Source organism: Argentina anserina, chromosome 6 (genome assembly GCF_933775445.1).
Source record: "Argentina anserina chromosome 6, drPotAnse1.1, whole genome shotgun sequence".
Taxonomy (NCBI): domain Eukaryota; kingdom Viridiplantae; phylum Streptophyta; class Magnoliopsida; order Rosales; family Rosaceae; genus Argentina; species Argentina anserina.
Genome location: NC_065877.1, coordinates 29,978,510 through 30,001,165, shown reverse-complemented (window position 1 = coordinate 30,001,165; position 22,656 = coordinate 29,978,510). Strand labels below are relative to the sequence as shown.

The 22,656-nt window shown below is 39.5% G+C and overlaps 3 protein-coding genes and 1 pseudogene across 4 annotated transcripts; all 4 read left to right on the top strand.

Moving 5' to 3' along the window:
- The first annotated feature begins 111 nt into the window (after window positions 1-111).
- On the top strand, window positions 112-3,039 carry LOC126799801 (jasmonate-induced oxygenase 1-like; annotated as a pseudogene).
- Window positions 3,040-3,497: 458 nt separating this feature from the next.
- Window positions 3,498-7,393, top strand: LOC126799800 (uncharacterized). The gene is made up of 7 exons (XM_050527063.1): window positions 3,498-3,810; window positions 3,898-4,045; window positions 4,183-4,374; window positions 4,867-4,995; window positions 5,749-5,918; window positions 6,347-6,477; window positions 6,865-7,393. The coding sequence occupies exons 1-7, from the start codon at window positions 3,597-3,599 to the stop codon at window positions 6,973-6,975; spliced, it is 1,095 nt and encodes a 364-aa protein (XP_050383020.1). The 5' UTR covers window positions 3,498-3,596; the 3' UTR covers window positions 6,976-7,393.
- Window positions 7,394-9,715: 2,322 nt separating this feature from the next.
- LOC126799793 (auxin response factor 6-like) lies at window positions 9,716-16,791 on the top strand. The gene is made up of 14 exons (XM_050527055.1): window positions 9,716-10,321; window positions 10,737-10,849; window positions 11,907-12,005; window positions 12,084-12,140; window positions 12,222-12,380; window positions 12,471-12,555; window positions 12,923-13,013; window positions 13,286-13,450; window positions 13,522-13,644; window positions 14,180-14,255; window positions 14,364-14,511; window positions 14,616-15,766; window positions 15,948-16,138; window positions 16,238-16,791. The coding sequence occupies exons 1-14, from the start codon at window positions 10,264-10,266 to the stop codon at window positions 16,440-16,442; spliced, it is 2,721 nt and encodes a 906-aa protein (XP_050383012.1). The 5' UTR covers window positions 9,716-10,263; the 3' UTR covers window positions 16,443-16,791.
- A 797-nt stretch (window positions 16,792-17,588) lies between these two features.
- LOC126799794 (wall-associated receptor kinase-like 3) lies at window positions 17,589-20,750 on the top strand. Of its 2 annotated transcripts, none has more exons than XM_050527056.1 (3): window positions 17,589-18,665; window positions 18,945-19,208; window positions 19,291-20,750. In XM_050527056.1, the coding sequence occupies exons 1-3, from the start codon at window positions 17,741-17,743 to the stop codon at window positions 20,520-20,522; spliced, it is 2,421 nt and encodes an 806-aa protein (XP_050383013.1). In that variant the 5' UTR covers window positions 17,589-17,740; the 3' UTR covers window positions 20,523-20,750. The 2 variants fall into 2 exon arrangements, with proteins under 2 accessions (XP_050383013.1, XP_050383014.1); XM_050527057.1 differs by having other exon boundaries at window positions 17,590-18,665; window positions 18,993-19,208.
- Window positions 20,751-22,656: the final 1,906 nt, after the last annotated feature.

Sequence of the window (22,656 nt, the reverse complement as noted above, 5' to 3'; positions counted from 1 at the left end):
CTACTAGAAACCGCACCCACACATATACATAATATAATTTCTTTCTGTTTTTACCATTATAGTCCTGGTTTTTATTTTTTGTGAGAATGACAGACGAGCGTATCTGAAAAGTTCACCATTCGATGAAGCCAGATCGATTTATAGCAGTAGAGATATACAAAGATCGGTATCATCGTGTCTGTGGCTCACTGTTACACTCGAATTCGACGAAAAATGGAAGTCGCGTCGGAGCCCACCCGAGTCCAAAGCCTGGCCCAGGCCGGACTCACCCAAGTTCCACCGCAGTACATTCAACTTCCCCACAACCGACCCAACCACCCTCCCTCTTCCTCCACCGTCCCCTCCATCTCCCTCTTCGGACTCGACCCGACCCGACGCGACTCCGTCCGCTCCTCCATCGCCCAAGCCTGCCTCCACTGGGGCGCCTTCCACGTCACCGACCACGGCGTCCCCGCCTCTCTCCTCCGCGACATCAAGCGAGTGGGCCTCACCTTCTTCCACGACTCCCCCGTCCAGTCCAAGCTCCGCTACGCCTGCGATCCCACCTCCGCCGCGTCGGAGGGCTGCGGCAGCCGCATGCTGGAGAAGGACGACACCGTTCTGGATTGGAGAGACTACTTCGACCACCACACTCCCCCTCACGCGCCGCGACCACACGCGCTGGCCGGACTTCCCGCCGGGTGGTTGCGGAGTACGGCGATAGAATCGCGGCGCTGGCGAGGGAGCTGCTGGGGCTGATCTCCGAGAGTTTAGGGCTTAAAACGCGGCGTTTAGAGGAGGCGGTTGGGGAGTTTTACCAAAACATAACGATTAGTTATTACCCGCCGTGTCCTCAGCAGGAGCTGACGTTGGGCCTGCAGGCCCATTCGGACTTTGGGGCGATCACGCTGCTGGTCCAAGACGAGGTTGTTTGGGCTTGAGGTGCTCAAAGAGAATGAGTGGGTGCCTGTGAACCCTTTGGGCGGTGATGCCATTGTTGTTCTTCTAGCTGACCAAACTGAGGTAACTTCATTTTTCTAATATCATTCTAAATAATTAGGCTATAGTCTTTGTATGAACTACCCTGTTGGTTAAAGCAAGTTCTTATATGAAAAGGTTGAATTTATTGTTCACGAATGAGGAAGAGAATGGTTTATATTTAGAGTGGAAATTGGAAAATTAAAGAATAGAAGTGGGGAGGGTAGCTCTACTCCAAGTTTATTATAGAATTGTCAAAAACTGCCATAATCAACTTTTATTTGTTATCACCTGAATGATTCTATTCAAATCTTTGAAGATTCTGGTTAATATAGTAAGCAGAGTGAAGTACCTTGTGTTGTGTGCTTTTCATTTGTTTTAATGATAATAATGAGGGTTTGGCAGGATTTGAGGGAGTGGAAATTGTTATTGATTATATATGCAGTCTAACTACCATGTTGATTGGGATGATTAAAGAATGCTTGAATCATGGTGACTCTTCAATGGATTGTATTGACCGATGAGTATATTCCGTGGTATTCTTTTGCTTATAGGTTTTGATCATGAGTTCATGACTGAATTTGAAGTGGTAGTAATATGTTAATCTGTTTAAGGATTTTACTCTTTTTTTTTATGCTATGACCAAATGGGGTATGCTATTTAACTAGGTATTAGATAGTTGGTTTTAGGACCTTTGGACAAGCTGACTTCGTAACCTCATGTTTCCTTACTCTTATTCAGTTATTTGTAATGACCAATTTGGTTATGCTATAAAACTAGGTAATTGATGGTTGGTTTTAGGGACCTGAGGACAAGCTGACCTAGTAACCTCATGTTTCTTTACTCTTATTTGTTATGACCAATTGTGTTAGCTATATAATTACTATATCACTAGGTAATTGATAGTTGGTTTTAGGGACCTGAGGGACAGGCTGATCCATTCAATTTTGTGCACTCTGTATTGGGTTTGTTGATTTATGGTCAAGTCGGATTATTGATTTGAGAATTATAGGTAATATGGTCTAGGTCCACAGCTGCTTAACAGTGTAACCTGACCCTAACAGACCTACTATCCCTTAGTTTAGTGCTTATAGTTGCAGTTAGCCTAGCACACTAAACAATTCACATGTTGTGAAGTCTGTCAACATTTATGAAGTTACATTGGATTAGATATTGTTGCTATTACATTTTTGCTAACGTTTAAACCTTAATTTCTCAAAGAATTTTGTCTTGAGAATCAAGCTAAATTGCCACTTGTTTGATGCCGCTAATAACCACTATTTGTAGCTATTGTCATGACATCATTCCTCTGTTTTACTCCTTTTTTCTCTTTTTGTCTTTGTTTTCATATGGTTTGGTTAGGAATATCTAATTTTGGGTCCAAGTTAACATGTTGAGGCTTAATCATTGTCCTTTCTGCTTTGTCCTAATGATTAAGCTTCAATTTAGAGCCGAGTCAGTATGACATGCGGAGAAGCCTTTTTTATTAATCCAACTCTATGAACCTGACATTCAGTGCTGGATTTGGTTCTGTCACAGTACTCAAATCCGACCTATGAAGGCAGTGGTTAAGTTATTAATTAGTTCCTTTTCGCCCTAAGCTGACAACTGGAGGATCAACATGAACTTCACAGGATTCTGATTGTTTTGTAGCTCACATGTAGTATTTCAAGACTGATTGAGATCATTTTGTTTATTATCTAACCGTGGATTACCATGTCTACTATCTGCAGATCATGACCAATGGAAAGTACAAAAGTTCTCAGCATAGAGCCATAACCAACTCCAATCGCCCGCGTCTCTCAGTGGCTACATTTCATGATCCCGCCAAGACAATGAAAATATCCCCTGCTTCAGAGCTTATCAGTCAATCCACTCCTCCCCTCTACCAGGAAGTTATCTATGGAGATTATGTCTCGTCATGGTACACAAAGGGTCCAGAAGGAAAACGGAACATCGATGCCCTTCTGCTCGCTTAGTTTGCCCTCACCTTCCTATTCTTGTGACCTGAGAGAATTGTAACAGTTTCAACCACAAGTTAATTTAGTGCATAATTGCATATACATGGTGAGATTTATCTCACTTCTTTTACAGTGTCCATACGACCATACCATTTACTTTCTGATCAACCAATACAAATGTTTCATTTGTGGACTATCTAGTATGCAATCAAATTACCATTATGAATGTTCTTGTCTATCATCAACTCTCGTCTTCCGATCGAGACAGAGGAGATGGACAGCAACCGGCGATTACATCATGCGAAGATTTGTCCAAACATAGCCATAGGCCCATAGCTGTGACAAAGATCGTACCACTGGAATAGTAAAGCCCCACATCACATCACATCACATCAATAATTAAACAAAAATAATGCAAAAGAATTTGACAGAAGTAAAGAACAAGGTTCTAACAAAGCAACTAAAATAATCCCGAAAACTGGGCCCCTCCCTGCCGTCCGATCAAGAAAAACAAAACCCTCCAGCACGATTCAAAACTCGAAAGAACCAATCTTTAATCTTCATTCAAACTCACTCCCCCTTGTTCCTTTGTTCTCTTCCTCTCACCCCTATCTGCTTCTTCCATCTTTATTAACCTCCTCTCCTCCTCATTTCCAATCTGATTCATTAAACCCCACCATGAAGCGCTACCGCAACGGCGAAATCTGGGCCTTCGAGCCACAAATGCCACTCTCCGCCTCCGCCCGTGACGTCATTCTCGGGTTAGACGGCGGCACCACCTCCACCGTTTGCATTTGCATGCCGCTTCTCCCGTTCTCGGATCCTCTGCCCGACCCGGTTCCGGTTCTGGCCCGCGCCGTCGCCGGTTGCTCCAACCACAACAGCGTCGGCGGTAATTATTGTCTTCAATATGATTTTGGATGATTGCTTGGGGCTGTTTTGGTAATTTTTTTGGTTTTTGGTGGTGGAAATACTGTAGAGGCGGCTGCGAGGGAGACATTGGAGCAGGTGATGGCGGAGGCGCTTGCCAAGTCCGGTTCGAACCGGGCGGCGGTTAGGGCGGTTTGTTTGGCGGTTTCGGGTGTCAACCATCCTTCGGATCAGCAGAGGATAATGGACTGGCTTAGGTGATTAACTACTTTCCAAAGTTTCTATCTTTACTGTAACTACAATGCAAGTGTGGATTTTGGTTTTGGTATTGAAAGAAATCTTGGTGTGGTTTTTGGAGTGAAGTGTTGAGTGTTTTGTGTTGGATGTGAAACAGGGATATATTTCCCAGAGATGTGAGGTTGTATGTTCAGAATGATGCCGTGGCGGCTTTGGCGTGTGGGACTATGGGGAAGCTTCATGGCTGTGTTTTGATTGCTGGCACGGGCACCATTGCGTATGGATTCACAGAAGATGGGAGAAATGCTCGGGCTGCTGGCGCAGGACCTACTTTAGGTGATTGGGGAAGGTATAGCTTTGTAGTTTAGTTTTTTTTTTCCAAGTTATGTGGAGAAGTGTATGCATTGCTTTCTCCACATGTAGAAGTTTTTTTTTTGTCATTGGAGAGTTTTCCACGGTGTTTTTGCATGTGTAATAGATCTTACCTTCTTAACTGTATGAAATGGTGTGAGAATTTTAATTAGAAACATTTGGTGGAAGAACTTAAACCTCATGCTGCGCTATTCATCTATTAGTTTTCCCTATCCTGCTCATAATTTCTTTCATAGGGCTGAGATTAGGCTATTATTACTTTCCAGTACTGTCATTTTTCTTCTAATTATGACAGTTGCTCTCTGCCTCAAAATGTAGATTGAAAAAAAAAATTATGCCTAAATGATATACCAAACACATTTATCATTAGATTTTTTGAGTGGAAGTAAGATAATTGTGCTGTCTTAGGATCTGTGATTCATTTCCACTGTCTTTCAGTTCTATATGACAACATTTTCCAAACGTGCAGTGGTTATGGAATAGCTGCACAGGCCTTAACCGCGATCATAAGGGCCCATGACGGTCGTGGTCCAGATACAGCACTTACCTCTAGTATTTTAGAGAACCTTGGTCTTTCTTCTGCAGATGAACTCATCGGGTACCTATCTGAAACTCATATGTGTTATCATTGCATGGGTGAAGTACTAGTTGTCATTTTGGGATCTCACAATCAGCAGACAATGTTTTACGCACTTTTGGCGAAAATAGATGGCAATGTTTGTCCTGTATACCTATAAATTTGTTTGTCTACAATGTCTTGATTGGTCTTGGTTAGGTGATGAGAATATGTAAGATCAGTTTCACCTTTTGTTTACCTGTTAAAACTCGGTAACTCCACGTTATTTGATATAAGCTTTTAGGTACCTTGGCATACAGTCTTTCCTTAAACTATAAAAAAAAACACCATATCTACACCAGGCATTGCTGTTATGTTGTATCAACACTGTGAATTTAACTGTAATGACACATAATGAAGCGTAATGTTAATTGGTGTTATCACAATCATTTATGTGTGGGAATAACCCCACACCACTCTAAATTGGACAGAATATTGTAATTTTAAGAAATGTAGAATCGCTGGCTGAAAGTCATTCTCTATTGCATTGCAAGTGCTTGAAAATGCATATATGATATGTCTTCCATTACGACTTGTCATGCATTTTGGATTGCACACTATCCAAGGGGGTATATTGGTGTTTTGTGAAAAACATGTCCTCAATAACTCTTTAAAGGAAATATAGAAAGAATATTGCCAGCCCATTCGTATGATAAGTTTCCATATAAATGACTACCAGAGATCTACGGATGATTGGATATCAGATCTCAATTGGCTTTTTCGATTGGATTCTAGGTGGACTTATGCAGATCCATCTTGGGCTCGCATTGCAGCACTTGTTCCAGAAGTTGTATCTTGTGCAGAGGCTGGTGATGAAGTCGCAAATAAGATCTTGTTTGATTCAGTTGAGGAGTTGGGTTTAAGTGTGAAAGCTGTTGTTCAAAGACTTGACTTGTGTGGCCAAGGTATGCGCTTATTGTATACTGAACAAACAATGATTAATTAAAAAGATATATTTTATAATCTGTCATGATATTATGAGCACACATTAATTATTAACTGCCGTGATTAGGATCTAAATCACTCTATAATTCGTTCTGATTTGAGTGATAGTTCATACCTTAGTGTCATCTTCCCTCTGTATCGTTTGCTCTTCATTTCCAATAGGAAGTAATGTGGCTTTGTGAAAACCAAGCCTAGTTGACCTCATATTTTTCTAATGTGTTTCATCACTTTCATGAGTATGATGATGTGACAGCTCTAACTCTTCCTTGGGTTATTTAATGTGCTCTGGCACAGTTTAGTCAAATTTACTTGCAAGTTATAATTGATAAGTAGGAAGGCACTATATTGGGTACTGTTAGCAAATTCTCTTTTTGTGACTTAATTGCAGATGGAAAAGAATCCTTTCCCCTTGTCATGGTTGGTGGTGTTCTTGAAGCAAATAAGAGGTGGGATATAGGAACAGAAGTGATTAGATGCGTCTCCAAGGAGTATCCGGGGGCAGTTCCAATTAGACCCAAGGTTTGAAATACTTTATGCCTTACTGTAGTCAATGTTTGACATTTCAGGCAAGTGAGTCTTTCAAGGTGATGAGCCTAGTAATTTGCATAGGATCTTCAGTGCAATGACTATTGCTCAGCGTCTTTATGCATCATTTATATATGATCATTTGACTGAAAAATATAACTGGCTGCAGAAACAGTTAGATTTGAATACATGGAAACAGAACTACAGAAATAGATTATGCAAAGGTCAACAAAAAATAGATTTGAGTACGGTGAAAAGCAGAACTACAGAAATAGATTATGCCTAGTAATCATGAATTGTTTTTATATCTATGTTACCTAATTAGATTTGTATCATTTCTTTTTATAAATCTGTGGTTTCTGTTTGATTGAATCACACCAGGTGGAGCCTGCAGTTGGGGCAGCATTGTTAGCATGGAACTGTTTGATGAAGGAATCTGTTAAAGAAGCCTGTTTGATCAAAGGATCTGTCAAAGAAACCTTCAAGTGCTGACAATCGATTATATAAGCTCAATTGTACAGTGGGAAGGATCAATAACAAAGTGAAAGGGAAACAAACAGCTCAATATATAATATGGAAGTCATGATCAACATATGTTTTTGGTTGAAGTCATTACTCATCATCTACGTATATGATTTGCATAGTATCAGATACTTCTCTAGCCTAATGTTAGTAAGGCTAATTCTTCAATGTGTCAGTTGCCGATTCTGGAGTTTTATCAGGTTTGCATGTCAAAGTATCTCTGTTTATAGTGATGTGAAAGAAATGCTTGCAAGTAATGGCAAAAGCGCCTCTGCCTGCTTAGTTGCTATGTGAAGGATAGACAGATCTATAGCTGGGGCAATATTCCAGTCCTCTGTCTCTCCGGACTCCGAAGTGATTTTTCTCAATGCAGACTTGTTGTAAACCCAATATTGATCCAAACAATTGATTCCCTTCTGGGGCAAACATCAGTTGGTCAATAACTATTAATTTATGAGCAAGATGAACACTTGTCTGGGAATCTCAAACCAGTCTCTATCCCTCAAAAGTTTCTTTGGCTTGTCGTGTGCTACAAACAAAACACGACTCATGCATCAAGTGACGCCGAGAGGTCGAGGCAAATAGCATGCAACTATGCAAGAACAAGAAACGAGAAATTCTATTACGTCTTCCGATCACACCAACAATACCTACCACTATTTTAAATGCACACGATGCACCAGTGGCAAGTATATGCATCCTTTGAACCAGGCCTGTTGAGCTCTAGTAATTACTAATTAAATAAGCTCGCGTCATCTCACTCCACCATCTCAAACTGTTGTAGCAGTGGTGATGGGAATAGTCATTTTGACCTTGGCAGTGCAAGCGAGTTCCATCCGCTAAAGACAGTTGCGAAGTCTGCAAATGCATCAGGACCCGTCACTTCTAACACATGAAGGAAGACGCCGCCGTTGGACTCTCTCCGGCGTGTCACATCAAAACCAACTTTGCCACCACGACGAGTGTTGACTACAATGAGCAAGTCCTTCTCTTGTCTCTACAAGGTTCAAATTGACAACCTAACAACATGTAACATTGTACATCAAACATCATAATATGTTCTAATTTATTTGGAAATTAAGTTGGGTAACTTATTCTTATTGTTGTTCATAAAATTTGCTTTTGTGGGGACAATGTCGAGCAAAATAAAGGTTACAGATTGAATTTAAATAAAGAGAAGTATGGGGAGGGATTGCTATCTTCTCAACGGGTACCATCTAGCTTTGTTGAATGTGGTCAAGATATGGTTCTCACTAGAGTGCCATGCTCTAAACATAGTTTATTCAACTACTTGTTGTGTATGAGATAATACTGTCTTAAATAAAATAAGAAAAAATTAATTAATCTGTTTGGGATCTCACTCCCTCTCAATTATTTTAGGTTGTTCATACTTGGATTCTCCCAATTCATCAATCTGAAGCTTGGGGAACTTGAAATGAAGTGTACCTAACCCGAGCAAGAAGAATGAGAAAATGATTGTACATGCAAACACATTTCTAACGAAACATTACAACTCATATGAGTAATTATGAGGCAGACATTGTACTTGTACATTTATTCTATGTGAAATAATTTAGAATTAATTAAGACTCACAGTAAGCACATTTTGGTGACGTTTAACTTTAATATTGTGTGTGGTTGAATTATAATATTCTCGTAGATCCATGATGCTAATGATAATATAAATGGCATATTGCGATAAATAATTCTAAGAGGAATCTTGTGAATGAACTCCCTAAACATTATATGTTTTGGTCTTTTGGAGGAAGGTGAATGAGAACTTATATTAGGCAGTATAATTCATTGACGGAATGAAGGTGCCGATCGAGGTTGTAGATGTTTGGTATATTGCACACTGACTGAACCCTAACCAGCATAATATGGATTACCATAACCTTCTAATGAAAATTGCCAATTATTGGAACACATTCTATTTAATTTAGTCACACTTCAGACAAAACCATAAACTAATAAGGTCCTCCCAATTTGGCAATTAAGGAAGTTCGACCAAACCCGTTAGGGAAGGAACAGTAGGTGCTGGGGAATTTACTATAAAAGTATAAATGCAATCTTGCCCCATTTCATTTGCCTACTTATTCTCTGTTCATTCTCAGCTCACCCACAATGATAACCCAATCATCTTTCTCTTTCTAGGTCAAATTTTTCACAAAAGCCACAACAAAAGAAATTGTCAATGTCCAAAAGAAGAAGAAAGAGAGAATTGGATGGTAGGGGAGAAAAATAGAAGAAAAAATGGTTATAATCGTCAAATAAAGTTGTAGATTAGTTACTATATTACGAGACATATCTGATATATCTGATAAAATTTAAAATTTTGAGATATTACATTTTACGTACAACTTTAATCTCAGTACACCTTTACTGCTGTTAAAAAAAATCGTATACGTTTATATAGTTGATTCACCGCCTATGAAGGTCAGATTAACCTAATGGTCGGAGCACCCGACTGAAGAATGTTGTTTTCCGATCAACGGTTTAGGGCAAAGATAGCTAAAAGAGGAAACAGTAGAGGGCAAAAAAGGGAGAGTGAGTTAGATTTCGTGGGTTGTCCTTAGATTTCTATTTGGTTCTGACAGCCATCCCTATGAACATTAGATTACCCCACCACAAGTGCAATAATTACCCACTGTATTAATTCATCGTAGACCAAACACAGCCCTCAACGAAGACCCCAATAAAGCTCTCCTCTTTCTTACCCAAACACCTCTCTCTCTATCTTTCTCAGCTCCACGAAGCACACCCCAAGTACTACTTGAGCTTCTTCTTCCCAAGCTTCCATCTTTCTCAGTTAAATCTCTGCTTCTGTGTACTGTGTCACTTTCAGGTCATTAAAGCTTGAAGCTTTCTTCCCATTTCTTCAATTTCCAGCTCAGTTTTCAAGTCACTGTTTTCAATCAGTGAGATCTGGCGGTTTAGGGTTTCTGCCCCAAGTAAAGGTCCGAGCTTGGAGGCGTAGGGGAGGAGTTTAGGGTTTGTGTTGAGCTGAATGCAGTGGGTTTTGAAGGGGTGAGGAAGATCTGGGGCGTATGAGGGTCAAGGGGGTGGATGTGTTTTGTATTGGGAATGGTTTTGGATGATTGTGAGTTTTGTGGTGTAGGGTTTTGCTTTGGGGGTGGGCTTGGTTTCACTGCATTTTGTGATGGGTGGTTTGTTGAAGGGTTAGTGTTGTTACTTTGGGGTTTGGTTTAGTGGGGGAAGTTGTGAAACGAGTTTGCTTTTTTGGGTTTTTGATCAAGAATGAGGCTTTCCTCTTCGTCTTCGTCTTCGGGGTTTAATGCGCATCAGCCTCAAGAAGGTATGAGCTTTATCACTTGTGGAAGTTATTACTTACTTTAAAAGCTTCTGCTACTTTCTTGTGTCTGTATTTGTGTGATATGTGCCTGCATTCTTATGTATGCTCCTTTTGGTTGTGTCTGCTACTTTAAGCAATGACTGTATGTCGCTGTGTTAAATAAAGGGGTGCATATCAGTAGTGTTGTTGTGTATTTATGGAGTTATTTTACCAAAGAAGCAACAATTTATGCACATTTGCCTTTCAGTTTGAGAAAATTAATTTGAGGTTGTTAATGTTGTAATGGTATGCTAAAATAATATAGTTCCCAATGGTGGATGCCGCTTTTAGTGGAAATATGATCAAAGCGTTAGTGGTTGCGCTTGCAAGAGAATCAAATCAGTGTTTTTATTCATGTGAGCATAAAAACTATGTGCAGGGGAGAAGAAATGTTTGAATTCAGAGCTATGGCATGCTTGTGCGGGGCCGCTGGTGTCTCTGCCTGCTCTTGGTAGTCGCGTAGTCTACTTCCCGCAGGGTCACAGTGAGCAGGTCAGTAGAACTAGATTGTTATCTCATTTATTAAGTTCCTCTTTTTATTTCTTATTCCCTATGTAGCACTGACACTTCTAAGGTTGGCGTGTCGAAGTGTCCGACACTTCCCGACACTGTGTCCAACACGCCAAGTGGTGTGTCAGTAATATTGACTTTTTCGACACTTTCACGCCACATCATAATTCCAACATGGCACATCATCATTGTAGATAAAAAACCAGAAAAAGGAAAACTAAACAAAACAAAAAACCCAAATTTTGTTTTAGCCGTATCGTTTTCCCTTTCTTCTTTCCTCATATTTATTTCTTTTGAATTGTCATGTAATGGAATGAACTTAAAATTTTAATTTGACATTATTTCATGTGTTATATATATTTTTTACGCACTGATAAATATATTAAATTATATATAAATTGCCGTGTCGGTATCCGTGCCACATAGCTTATTCCATACGAGGGATATCTGGGGGAATACGTTTGGTTAGGCCTACATTTTATAGAAACAGAGCCTGGATCTATGATTAAGTATGTTGTTGCATTTTTTTTTTGGATCTGCAGTTTTAATGCTATGGCATTTTCTTATTCTACTTGGACTCTTGTTACCACTGTCTTATATTTGACAAATACTCAAATAGCTTCAGGTGTAATTAAGTCAATGCTAATATCAATGCTAATATCCAAGTTCTAAGAAGAGCTAGACCACTGGGACGAGTTCTGCTCTGGATAAGTGATTCTTCTTGTTGTCTGGATAATTAATGTCGGATTTATGTTCTTAGGATATTGACTTGCTCTGTAATTTCTGTTTTTAAAACATACATAGCGTGGATTTATACTTCTGTTTTAGAGATGGTTGTATGCAGTATGTTTGTTTGGCACATGTCTCGGCTTCAATTTCCATATCCTGTATTTTATTCAAATTTGATTACTGTTTATTTAATTAAACTTTTGAGGCCCATGTTGCTGCTTGAACAGCTGAAGCTTTAAATCAATTACTGCTTTCCTAGTTCCGTAAAGTGAATGGCCAGTTTTATTTAACCTTGATGTTTCTTGGACAGGTTGCTGCATCAACCAATAAGGAAGTTGATGCCCATTTTCCCAATTACCCAAACTTGCCTCCACAACTAATTTGTCAACTTCACAATGTGACTATGCATGTAAGTGTCAATATGTTTGCATCTATGGATCACTTAAATGAGCCGCTGTTTTGAAATGTGTGATTTTGTATGGTACAGGCAGATGTGGAGACGGATGAAGTATATGCTCAAATGACCCTGCAACCATTAAGTCCGGTATTGTACTCGATTCTTATCAACTCCAAAATTTACTATTTTAATCACTTTTATCATGTCTTGACTTTAACTGTTTTGTAGCAAGAGCAAAAGGATGTTTACCTAATGCCTGCAGAGTTGGGCAATCCCAGCAAACAGCCAACCAACTACTTTTGTAAAACTTTGACCGCAAGTGATACTAGTACACATGGAGGATTCTCTGTTCCCCGCCGTGCAGCCGAAAAAGTCTTCCCTCCTCTTGTAGGTTCCCTTTTCTTATGAGTCATTTTATCATTTTTTTATTTTTGGTGCTTTTGTGTCATTAACGTTTTGCATTTTTGTGTTCTTCAGGATTACTCACAGCAGCCCCCAGCGCAGGAATTAATTGCAAGGGATCTTCATGATAATGAATGGAAATTCAGGCATATTTTTCGAGGTAAGAATGAATTGTTCAGACGTTGTTTCTTGTCTTCTTTTAAACTTCCATTGTTTTTATCTTTGATTTTGTATTCTTCAAATCAGCTACTCTTGCTTCAATGTTAAAGACCAGGTAGTGAACTGCTCCTCACCACTTCCTGGCTCAAAATGTCAAACAGTTTATGAAATATGAACAATCTCTTCATGTATTTCTCTCTGTCTTTTGCACATCTAATTACTCGAACATTTCAGATTTCATATGGGACGAGTTTACTCATTATCTCATGAAATATGAGCCACATGTTTTTTAACATAACAGTAGTTGCATTCTTAACTTCAAATACTGTAATCCGTAATCAAGGTGGTTTTCTGATGAAATTTTGCAGGCCAGCCCAAGAGGCATCTTCTCACAACAGGATGGAGTGTGTTTGTTAGTGCTAAACGACTTGTTGCCGGTGACTCTGTCCTTTTCATCTGGTAGGTTTGAAAGTTGATATGGACAGATATGAATGAGTTTCTTCTTTTTATATGTATTGTGTTTGTTTGTGTGTGGGACTTATTGATACAAGCAATATGAGAAAGCTCAATTTTTTCCGTTGTACCTACCAAGTAATATTAGTCATTTTTACTGTATGAATTATATTGAGGTTCACCAAGGAACGCATTTACAGTAAATTCCCTTTATTAATCAATTGATTTAGCAAGATGGCCATGTAATCTCTTCTTTATTTGTGTTATCTTCTAATCAGGAATGAAAAGAATCAGTTGCTCTTGGGTATCCGAAGAGCAAACCGTCCACAGACTGTAATGCCGTCGTCGGTTTTATCAAGTGATAGCATGCATATTGGTCTACTTGCTGCTGCAGCTCATGCAGCTGCGACAAATAGTCGGTTTTCTATATTTTATAATCCTAGGTTAGTATCTGCTGCTGCTCCAGAAAAAAAAATTGTGTTTATCTTTCCTTACTCTAGTTGTTTCAATGCAGAGCAAGTCCATCTGAATTTGTAATACCCCTGGCCAAGTATGTTAAAGCTGTCTATCATACACGTGTCTCTGTGGGAATGCGATTTAGGATGCTGTTTGAGACAGAAGAATCAAGTGTTCGCCGGTAAGTGGCTTTTTCTAGTTACATTTGAATTCGTTAATTATATGCTACGTGATTCTTATTTATTTACTGAAAAGAAAATTAAAAGACATGTTTTTGAAAAAAAAATTATGAATTACAGGGTTACCCATATAATTCACAACTTTACTGTATATCAACTTTTCCAATAATTACCAGTTTTTGAGTTGCTTGCTTGTTCTATGGGGGCATTATGAGATGTGTCATTGATGCTTGTATGATAAAGAAGCTGCAAGTAAGGTTTCCCAGTTCCATCTTATCCCTGGTTGATTTATATTGAATGACCAAAATTACATGTTGGGGTTCTTATAATGCACAGAACATGAATTTTATCTACTTAATACAGTCAACCATAGAGATGCATGATTTAGACAGTTTTATGGTTGTAATGTCATACTTCTGCAGTATGATCATGAAAACATTACACAGCATGCTCAATATTTTATGCATGAAAAGCCTAGTGTGAATGTTTGGTTATACTCACTGGGATATTTTCATTGTTTTCTTTTTTCTTCACCAGATACATGGGTACAATAACTGGCATCAGTGATTTAGATTCTGTTCGCTGGTCAAATTCACATTGGCGCTCTGTGAAGGTTTGTTTGCTTTAAGTATTTGGATTTTGTTATGCTCATATAACTAGTAGTTAACAAGTTCCTGATATAGATGTCTGGTTCACAACATTCTTCATTCTGCTGATGCAGGTTGGCTGGGATGAATCCACTGCAGGGGAGAGACAGCCAAGAGTTTCATTGTGGGAGATTGAACCGCTAACAACTTTTCCCATGTACCCTTCCCCTTTTCCTCTCAGACTGAAGCGACCATGGCCATCGGGCATGCCCTCTTTCCATGGTATCTTTGTTTTTAATTTATTGTTAATTTCCTCGAGGGATGCATGATGTCTTCTTACTCTGATACTTTATTTCCCTTGTTATTCATGAATATGTTTATTTCAGCACTCAAAGATGGTGATATGGGCATGAATGCGCCCCTGATGTGGCTCCAAGGAGGGGTTGGAGATCCAGGGATGCAATCTTTGAACTTCCAGGGATTTGGGGTTACGCCCTGGATGCAGCCACGGCTAGATGCTTCTATGGCAGGTGTACAACCTGATGTATACCAAGCAATGGCGGCTGCTGCACTACAAGAAATGAGGGCAGTGGATGCTAAATGTTCTTCACAGTCTCTTCTCCCCTTCCAGCAATCTTCAAGTGTTTCAAATGGAGCTGCTGCTATGCTTCAGAGACAGACTTTACCTCAGTCTCAGTCTCAGAATACCTTTCTCCAAAGCTTTCAAGAAAACCAAGCTCCTGCTTCTCAGTTGTTGCAACAACAGTTACGTTATCATCCATATAACAATGATCAGAGGCATCAACAGCAGCTGCACCAGCAGCAGCAACTTCAACATCAGCAGCTTCAACAATCCCAGAATATGCATCAATTTTCTGTTCAGCAGCAGATTCCGAATGTTATGTCTTCTATATCTAATTTTGGTACTCAATCTCAGTCTGCATCTCTGCAAGCTATCCCTTCACAAACTCAGCAGCAAAGCTTTGCTGAACCTATTGGACATGCTATATCATCATCCGATGTTCCCCCTATTCATAGCATATTAGGTTCAATAACGCAGGATGGAGCATCCCAATTACTTAACTTGAGTGGATCCAACTCTGGAATATCGTCTTCTTTGCTACCCAAGGTTGAATCACAGCTACCATCTGGAGCTGCTCAATGTGGACTCCCCCAAGTGGATCAATTGGGAACAGCACAGTCAAATATCTCCGAGCTCACTGCCTTGCCTCCATTTCCTGGCAGAGAGTACTCTTTCCAGGGTGCTAATGACCCCCAGAGCAATCTTTTGTTTGGGGTGAACATTGATGCCTCATCTCTTATGCTACAGAACGGGATACCAAATCTGAGAAATATTGGCAGTGGAACTAATTCATTGTCTATGCCGTTTGGTGCTTCAAATTATACCAGTGCAACCGGCAATGATTATCCACTTAATTCAGATATGACTACTTCAAGTTGTGTTGATGAATCAGGCTTCCTGCAGTCTTCAGAAAATGTGGACCAGATAAATCCACCAACACGAACCTTTGTCAAGGTAAGATCTGTTCACGTTCTGGAAGCAATTTATCACTCTACTTTATACCAATGTCCAAGCCTTTCATTTTGTATAATCAATGCTTCTTGATCAAGTGATAACTTGCTCAAATTATTTGGAGCATTGCTTTTTCTTCATAGTTGCTCGTGTATTGTAAATTATAGTGGTGCAATTTTGACAGGTTCATAAGTCGGGGTCCTTTGGGAGGTCACTGGATATTTCAAAATTCAGCAGCTACGATGAGCTGCGCAGTGAGCTCGGAAGCATGTTTGGCCTTGAAGGCCAATTAGAGGATCCTCAGAGATCAGGCTGGCAGCTTGTATTCGTTGACCGGGAGAATGATGTTCTTCTCCTTGGTGACGACCCTTGGCAGTAAGTCACATATTTTGTTCCATCGTTTGCAGAACTTTGGAGTTACTCGTGATATCTCTACAGCTCTTAAGATACACTAATTCAAAATTTTATTTTCAGGGAGTTCGTGAACAATGTTTGGTATATTAAAATACTTTCTCCGCTTGAAGTGCAACAAATGGGAAAAGAAGGCCTCAATCGTGCGGCTTCAATTCCAAACCAAAAGCATTCCAATGGAAACAACACATGTGATGACTATGTGAGCCGACAGGACTTGAGAAACTCAAGCAATGGGATTGCATCGCTGGGCTCCCTTGACTACTAAATGCATATGCTTTCTACATTAAATGTTTAGAAAATTTGCTGCTAATGAGCGTGTTAACTATGCTAGTAGTGTTTATCATAAGAAAGTTGTTACCGTTCTACCTTTTTCCATGGCCCGGTGAGATGTACTGCATGAGCTAAAGTCTATTTAAAGCTAGCTTGCATGTCCGCTTATAATTTTATACTGTAAATTATAGTAGGGAGGGACCTTGTTTATTAAAACTACCGCTACAGCACGTAGAACATCACTTGTACCCCGAGCCTAAGCATTTTGTATGCTATCCTATGTTGTAATGTATTATTATATGAAGCTAGGAACTTGTCATAAATCTGATCAAGTCGAATCTGTATACTTACCCCGTTCAATTTTTAACACAAAGAACTGGAATTGAACAACACAGAGAGCTGCGATATGTATTGCTGACCATAGTGTTGGACTAAACCTCCAGGTGCCAACATGGCTATAGCCTGTATGCAGAAGGTAGAATTCTTGATAGAATTCTGCTCATGGACCAGACAATGATCAGAATGAAGAGTTCCCATTACGGGGAGATACGCCAAAGACTTGATACGGATGCGTATTGCATACACTTTAGGTCAGTAAGTGTCCTGTCCTTGTGAACTCCACAATAGATTTATGGAGCTCAACAATAAATTTATCAAAAGAAAATCTCCAAAAGTCAATGCCACTGCTGAAGTTCTGGAGAGTATTACCATGAGTAGAATAACAGTCCCTTCTTACGTGAGAAATACGCCGAAGACTGGAAACAGATATTGCAGGAGGTCTTTCCTACTTGCCGACTTATGGTCCTGTTACCTTGGTGATTAGTCACGTCTTCAATCATACAGCTGGATGCATAATTCAGTGCAAATGTTCGGCGTATTTCTCACGTAAGAAGGGACTGTTATTCTACTCATGGTAATACTCTCCAGAACTAGAGCAGTGGCATTGACTTTTGGAGATTTTCTTTTGATAAATTTATTGTTGAGCTCCATAAATCTATTGTGGAGTTATGCATTATTATTATTATTCTTGAATTTATTTTTATTTGAATTTTCTCCACTAGAAATACAGAAGTCGGGTCTGACGGCTGCTCGATCAGCACTCAATGCGTCCGCAAAGTTGCCGGAGAACAACAAACGAAATTCATTTGCAAGTTCCTTTTGCTTTGGTGGTAGAAGATACTCGATCATTTTTAGTCTTATCATTTTGTACATGGCAAACCCATTCATATAAATCGCATGCCCTTCAGAAAACAACAACCAGTTCCACTGAAGCTTCTCGATCATTAGTAAAAGATGCCCTCCATAGTTATTTTCATGTTCATTCTGGTGCTATATATGTGGCACTTAGTTCCTACATCATCCTCATCATCATTAGACTCTGCATGGCCGATAGCAAAGCCTAACTGCGAAACACATTGCGGAAATATCAGCATCCCGTACCCGTTTGGGATCGGCCCTAACAAAGGTTGTTACTACGACGAGTGGTTTGAAATAGAGTGCGCCAGCAGCTCAACAGGTTCTCACAAGCCTTCCTTGAGGCACACACAACCGAAGCTAGAGGTACTGAATATTTCAATTGAAGGCACGCTTCTGATTAACAACCCGGCCACTTTCTTTTATTACAAAGGAAACAGAACTCGGCAATTGGCCCCGGATATGACAGCAGGCCCTTTCATATATTCACAGACATACAACAGTTTCATTGCAATGAGTTGCGGATTCTCGATGCGGTCAGAAGATGAGAGAGAAGTTCTCGACCAGTGCTTTACAGATTGTTTCGACGGTACTATTAATTCCTGTCAGGCTACTCTTTCTCCGTATCTCACTTTGATCACTACAAAAAAGCATAATAATGAAACTGATGAGCAGTCAACTTATTACAACTGCGCTTTCTTGGCTGATCAAACATGGTTTCGGAATCTAAATTTTCTGAATACCACTATGAGGCTCACCTATGACAGGTTTGCTAATCCGTCGAGACTCGAGGCAAGTATGGGAATGATTCCTGTAGTTCTGGATTGGAGAATAAGATTATATGATACTGGTTCATACTTCACAATATTTAAAGGGTTCATTGGATCACACTCGAGCAATAATGACTTGAGACCCTATTGTGATGCCACTTCGTCTTCGTACAATAATGTTGAAAGGCTTGACTGCAGCTGCGTCTGTCCATGGGGATTTGAGGGAAATCCTTATCTTCTCCAACCTTGTCAAGGTACGTGGTGGGATTTATTTCATTACTTGTTTGTTTGACATTACTTTTAGAGTAAGTACGTAATTTTTGCAAGAGGTCTTTTTGTTAGACAAGAGATCAAGATTGGGTTTGGCTGTCTTTGGTGGGAAATGGTTTACAAAAGTTACTGGGTACCACATGTTTTTGCTTTCATCCTCCTTAGCTCTAAGGGTTTCCGACCCAAAGTTTTTGCCACATGTTTTAGCTAAGTGAACTTGAAGTAGGTTTTACTATATTTTTCTATATGCAAGTGCATTTCAGATGTTGATCATGTCGGATCCAATTTTTCTATATGCAAGTACATTTCAGATGTTGATGAATGCAAGGGGAGTAATCAGTGCCTGAGTCGTGGAGACACATGTGAGAATTTTGTTGGGGGTTACAGATGCTATTCGAATGTAACTGGAGATACATGTGACTACTTTGGTGATCGTCATGGTGTAGCTATTAATTCATCATGCTACGTAAATAGCAGTCCGATTGCTAGGATGGATAATAATCATAATATCAGAACTATTTTTCTAGGTATACTCCTGTAAAGTACATTTCTGTTTCTTCATTTTATACTGCCGCAACTTCTTGACACATGTTCAAATTGTACCTGCAGATCTTGGTGCGGGAATCGGCCTATTATTACTACTTATTGGTTCATGGGTGGTGTATAGAGTTGTGAACAAAAGGAAAATAATTCGGCGCAAGAAAATGTTTTTCAAACGAAATGGTGGTTTATTATTGGAACAACAATTATCATCAGGTGAAGTTAATGTCGAGAAGATTAAGTTGTTCGAGTCAGATGAATTAGAAAAGTCTACAGATAATTACAACAGTGATAGAATTATTGGCCAAGGAGCTCAAGGTATTGTTTATAAAGGAATGTTGGCAGATGGGAGAATTGTTGCTGTGAAAAGGTCAAAAATTATCGATGAAGGAAAGCTTACAGAATTCATCAATGAAGTCGTCATTCTTTCACAAATCAACCATAGGAATGTGGTTCAACTATTGGGATGTTGTTTAGAGACGGAAGTTCCTATTTTGGTTTATGAATTCATACCAAATGGAACATTATCTGGGTATATTCGTGAACAAAATAAGGAATTTCCACTTACATGGAGAATGCGCTTACGAATCGCCACAGAAATTGCCGGAGCTCTTTCTTACTTACATTGTGCTGCTGCATTTCCCATTTATCACAGAGATATTAAGTCATCAAACATACTCTTAGATGAAAAGTATAGAGCCAAAGTTGCTGACTTTGGAATTTCTAGATCAATTGCCATTGACCAAACTCATCTGACAACACTTGTACATGGCACATTCGGCTATTTGGACCCTGAATACTTCCAGTCAAGTCAGTTTACGGATAAAAGTGACGTGTATAGCTTTGGAGTTGTACTTATTGAGCTCTTGACTGGCGAAAAACCAATTTCTGCAGTAACAAGGCCACAGGAAGAAGAATACAGAAGTCTTGCCTCTAAATTCATTGTGTCAATGCAGAAAGGTACTCTATTTGACATTCTGGATGAACGGGTTCGGAAGGAGGGAAATGGAACAGATATTAGGGCAGTAGCCAACCTTGCACGAAGATGCTTGGATTTAAATGGAAGAAATCGCCCTACAATGAGAGAGGTCACAATAGAGTTGGAGGTTATCCAAGTGTTGCCAGAAAATACTTCTAGTGCTAAGTATGATGAAGGGTTTGAGAACTCAGAACATGATTCCTTTAAGCTTTGGGATGTTGCTTCAAGCTCAAGTGATCCGCTTCCGATGGTGTTCCGAGTTCATCCTTACCGGAGTATCAACAATCAACCACTAAGACCTGGTGAAGTTACTTTGTTTTAGGTGATGCAATAATTGCATGTATGTTTTTCAGACTTGTTTCTTCTCTAGGTATAATTTGGGAAATTTTAGTACGTTTTGCTGAAGTTTGTAGCTGAAGGAGAACTATGTTATTAATTAGCATTTGGTACACGCCATATGGATGCGATTTCAAGTTCAAAACTCTGTCCATTTCAAACTGGATATCTCTGTATTTGGTACGTATGTAGTTATGTACTAGTATTTAGTCCACAAACATACTATAAGAAATAAGATTAAAAGCAAAGACTGCTGGTTTTGGTGCTTCATACAGCACTACGGAACACGTACTTAGACCCATATACTTCCAGTCAAGTCAGTTTACCGAGAAAAATTACATGCATGTATAGTTTAGGACTCTAGGTGCAAGTGATTCTGATTGAGATAACCAGCGCAAAACGAGTTTCAAGTTCAATGTCATTTTTTCATTCTGTAGTTCACTTTGTTAGTTTTCTTTTTATGAGAAAAAAACTTCACTAAATAGAGGAGCCTCTAGGGCATTGAGCATTTACAGTTTTACACCGTCCAAGAGCAAAGCAGTGGGCCTCCCTTGAGACTCCAAACCCAACAGGTTGGGGAGGAATGTAGGGGGTGGGCGTTCCGGCCCAAAAGACCGAAAACCCGAACCGATCAGATTGAAAAAGACCGAACGGGCCTGTCTTGGAAGCGACGCAAACTAAACCGATAGAAGACCGAACCGATTTACAATTAATGGGTCGGTTTCAGTTTCTAAATGTTTTAGGCCCGAAAACCCGAACTGACCCGAAATTTAATTATACTGCCACTTGTCGTGTTATTATTGGTTCATTCATTTACATAGAAAAAAACCCTAAAAACCTTTATGAGCCTCATAACCCTCACGCCCTCAGTCCCTCTCGGCTTCTCTCAGTTTCTCATAATCTCAGTCCCTCTCAACCTCTCTCACTCATCTTCTCTATCAAAATTCAAAGTTTCAAATCTCAAAGACTCTCGGTCTCTCTCTGACTCTCACAATCTTTGAAGAAGAGAGTCCTTCTTGGCCTCTCTCATACTCTCACAATCTCAGGGACTCAGTCACTCAGATTCATTCGTAAGTGCGATTACTCTTCTTCTCTCCCTTATTTCGATCTTTACATATCAGTAGCTGTCTATTGGGTTCATCTCGGGTAACTTCATATTGCCTTCTTCTCTGTTAATTCATATTGGCTCATTGTGTTAATTGTTGAGTATTTGTAATTGAATGTGTTCTTTGATGACTATTCAATGATTCAATGTTGCAGAATGACTGCATGAGATTGTGTAATTCATTTCGGGTTAATTCATTTTGTTGGGTTCATCTTTGTTAATTCATATTGGGTTCAATGGTTCATTGTGTTAATCGTGAGTATCTGTAATTGATTTAGTTGTTTGATGATTATGATCAATGGTTCAATGGTTCATTGTGTTAATCGTGAGTATCTGTAATTGATTTAGTTGTTTGATGATTATGATCAATGGTTCAATGTTGTAGTATGACTGTATGCAATCGTGATTGAATTTATTTATTATTTAGTTTGATCAATGATTAAATGTTGCAGACTTATCGAGCTTTATGGCATCACCAGAGGCTGAGATTGCATTGACGAGTGACTCTAATGGATTCAAAAACTCAGGGTCTAATCACTCTGATTCTGCAGATTCAAACATGAAGGTGATTATTGCCACTGATGGTTCTAGTGCTCAACTGAAAATAAGAAAGCGAAGAAGGAAGAAAAAAGCTGATGCAACTAGTGAAGGTGTTGAACTTGGTGAAGGTGGTGAGAGAAACAACCAGCTAGGAGATCATGGGTGAGGGGATTGAAAATTTTCAAAAGTTTGTGTATGAGATAAAGGATGGTAAGAAGGTCAAAGTTGATGAAGTTGAAAAAACTAAGTGCAATTGGCGTGGCACTGAGTTCGCTTGTGATAGCTACCAGAACGAAACCAACAGTATGGGTTAAGTTGAAGGATGTGTACATGAAATATGCAAGGAGGATTAAGTTGAATGATGGGCAACATAAACTTACATCTACGTGTACGGGGCGTAGTGGTATTAAAGAGTTTACTATGGTTAAGTGGAGTGAACAAGGATGTAGGGAGGTAGCTATGAAGATGATCGTCA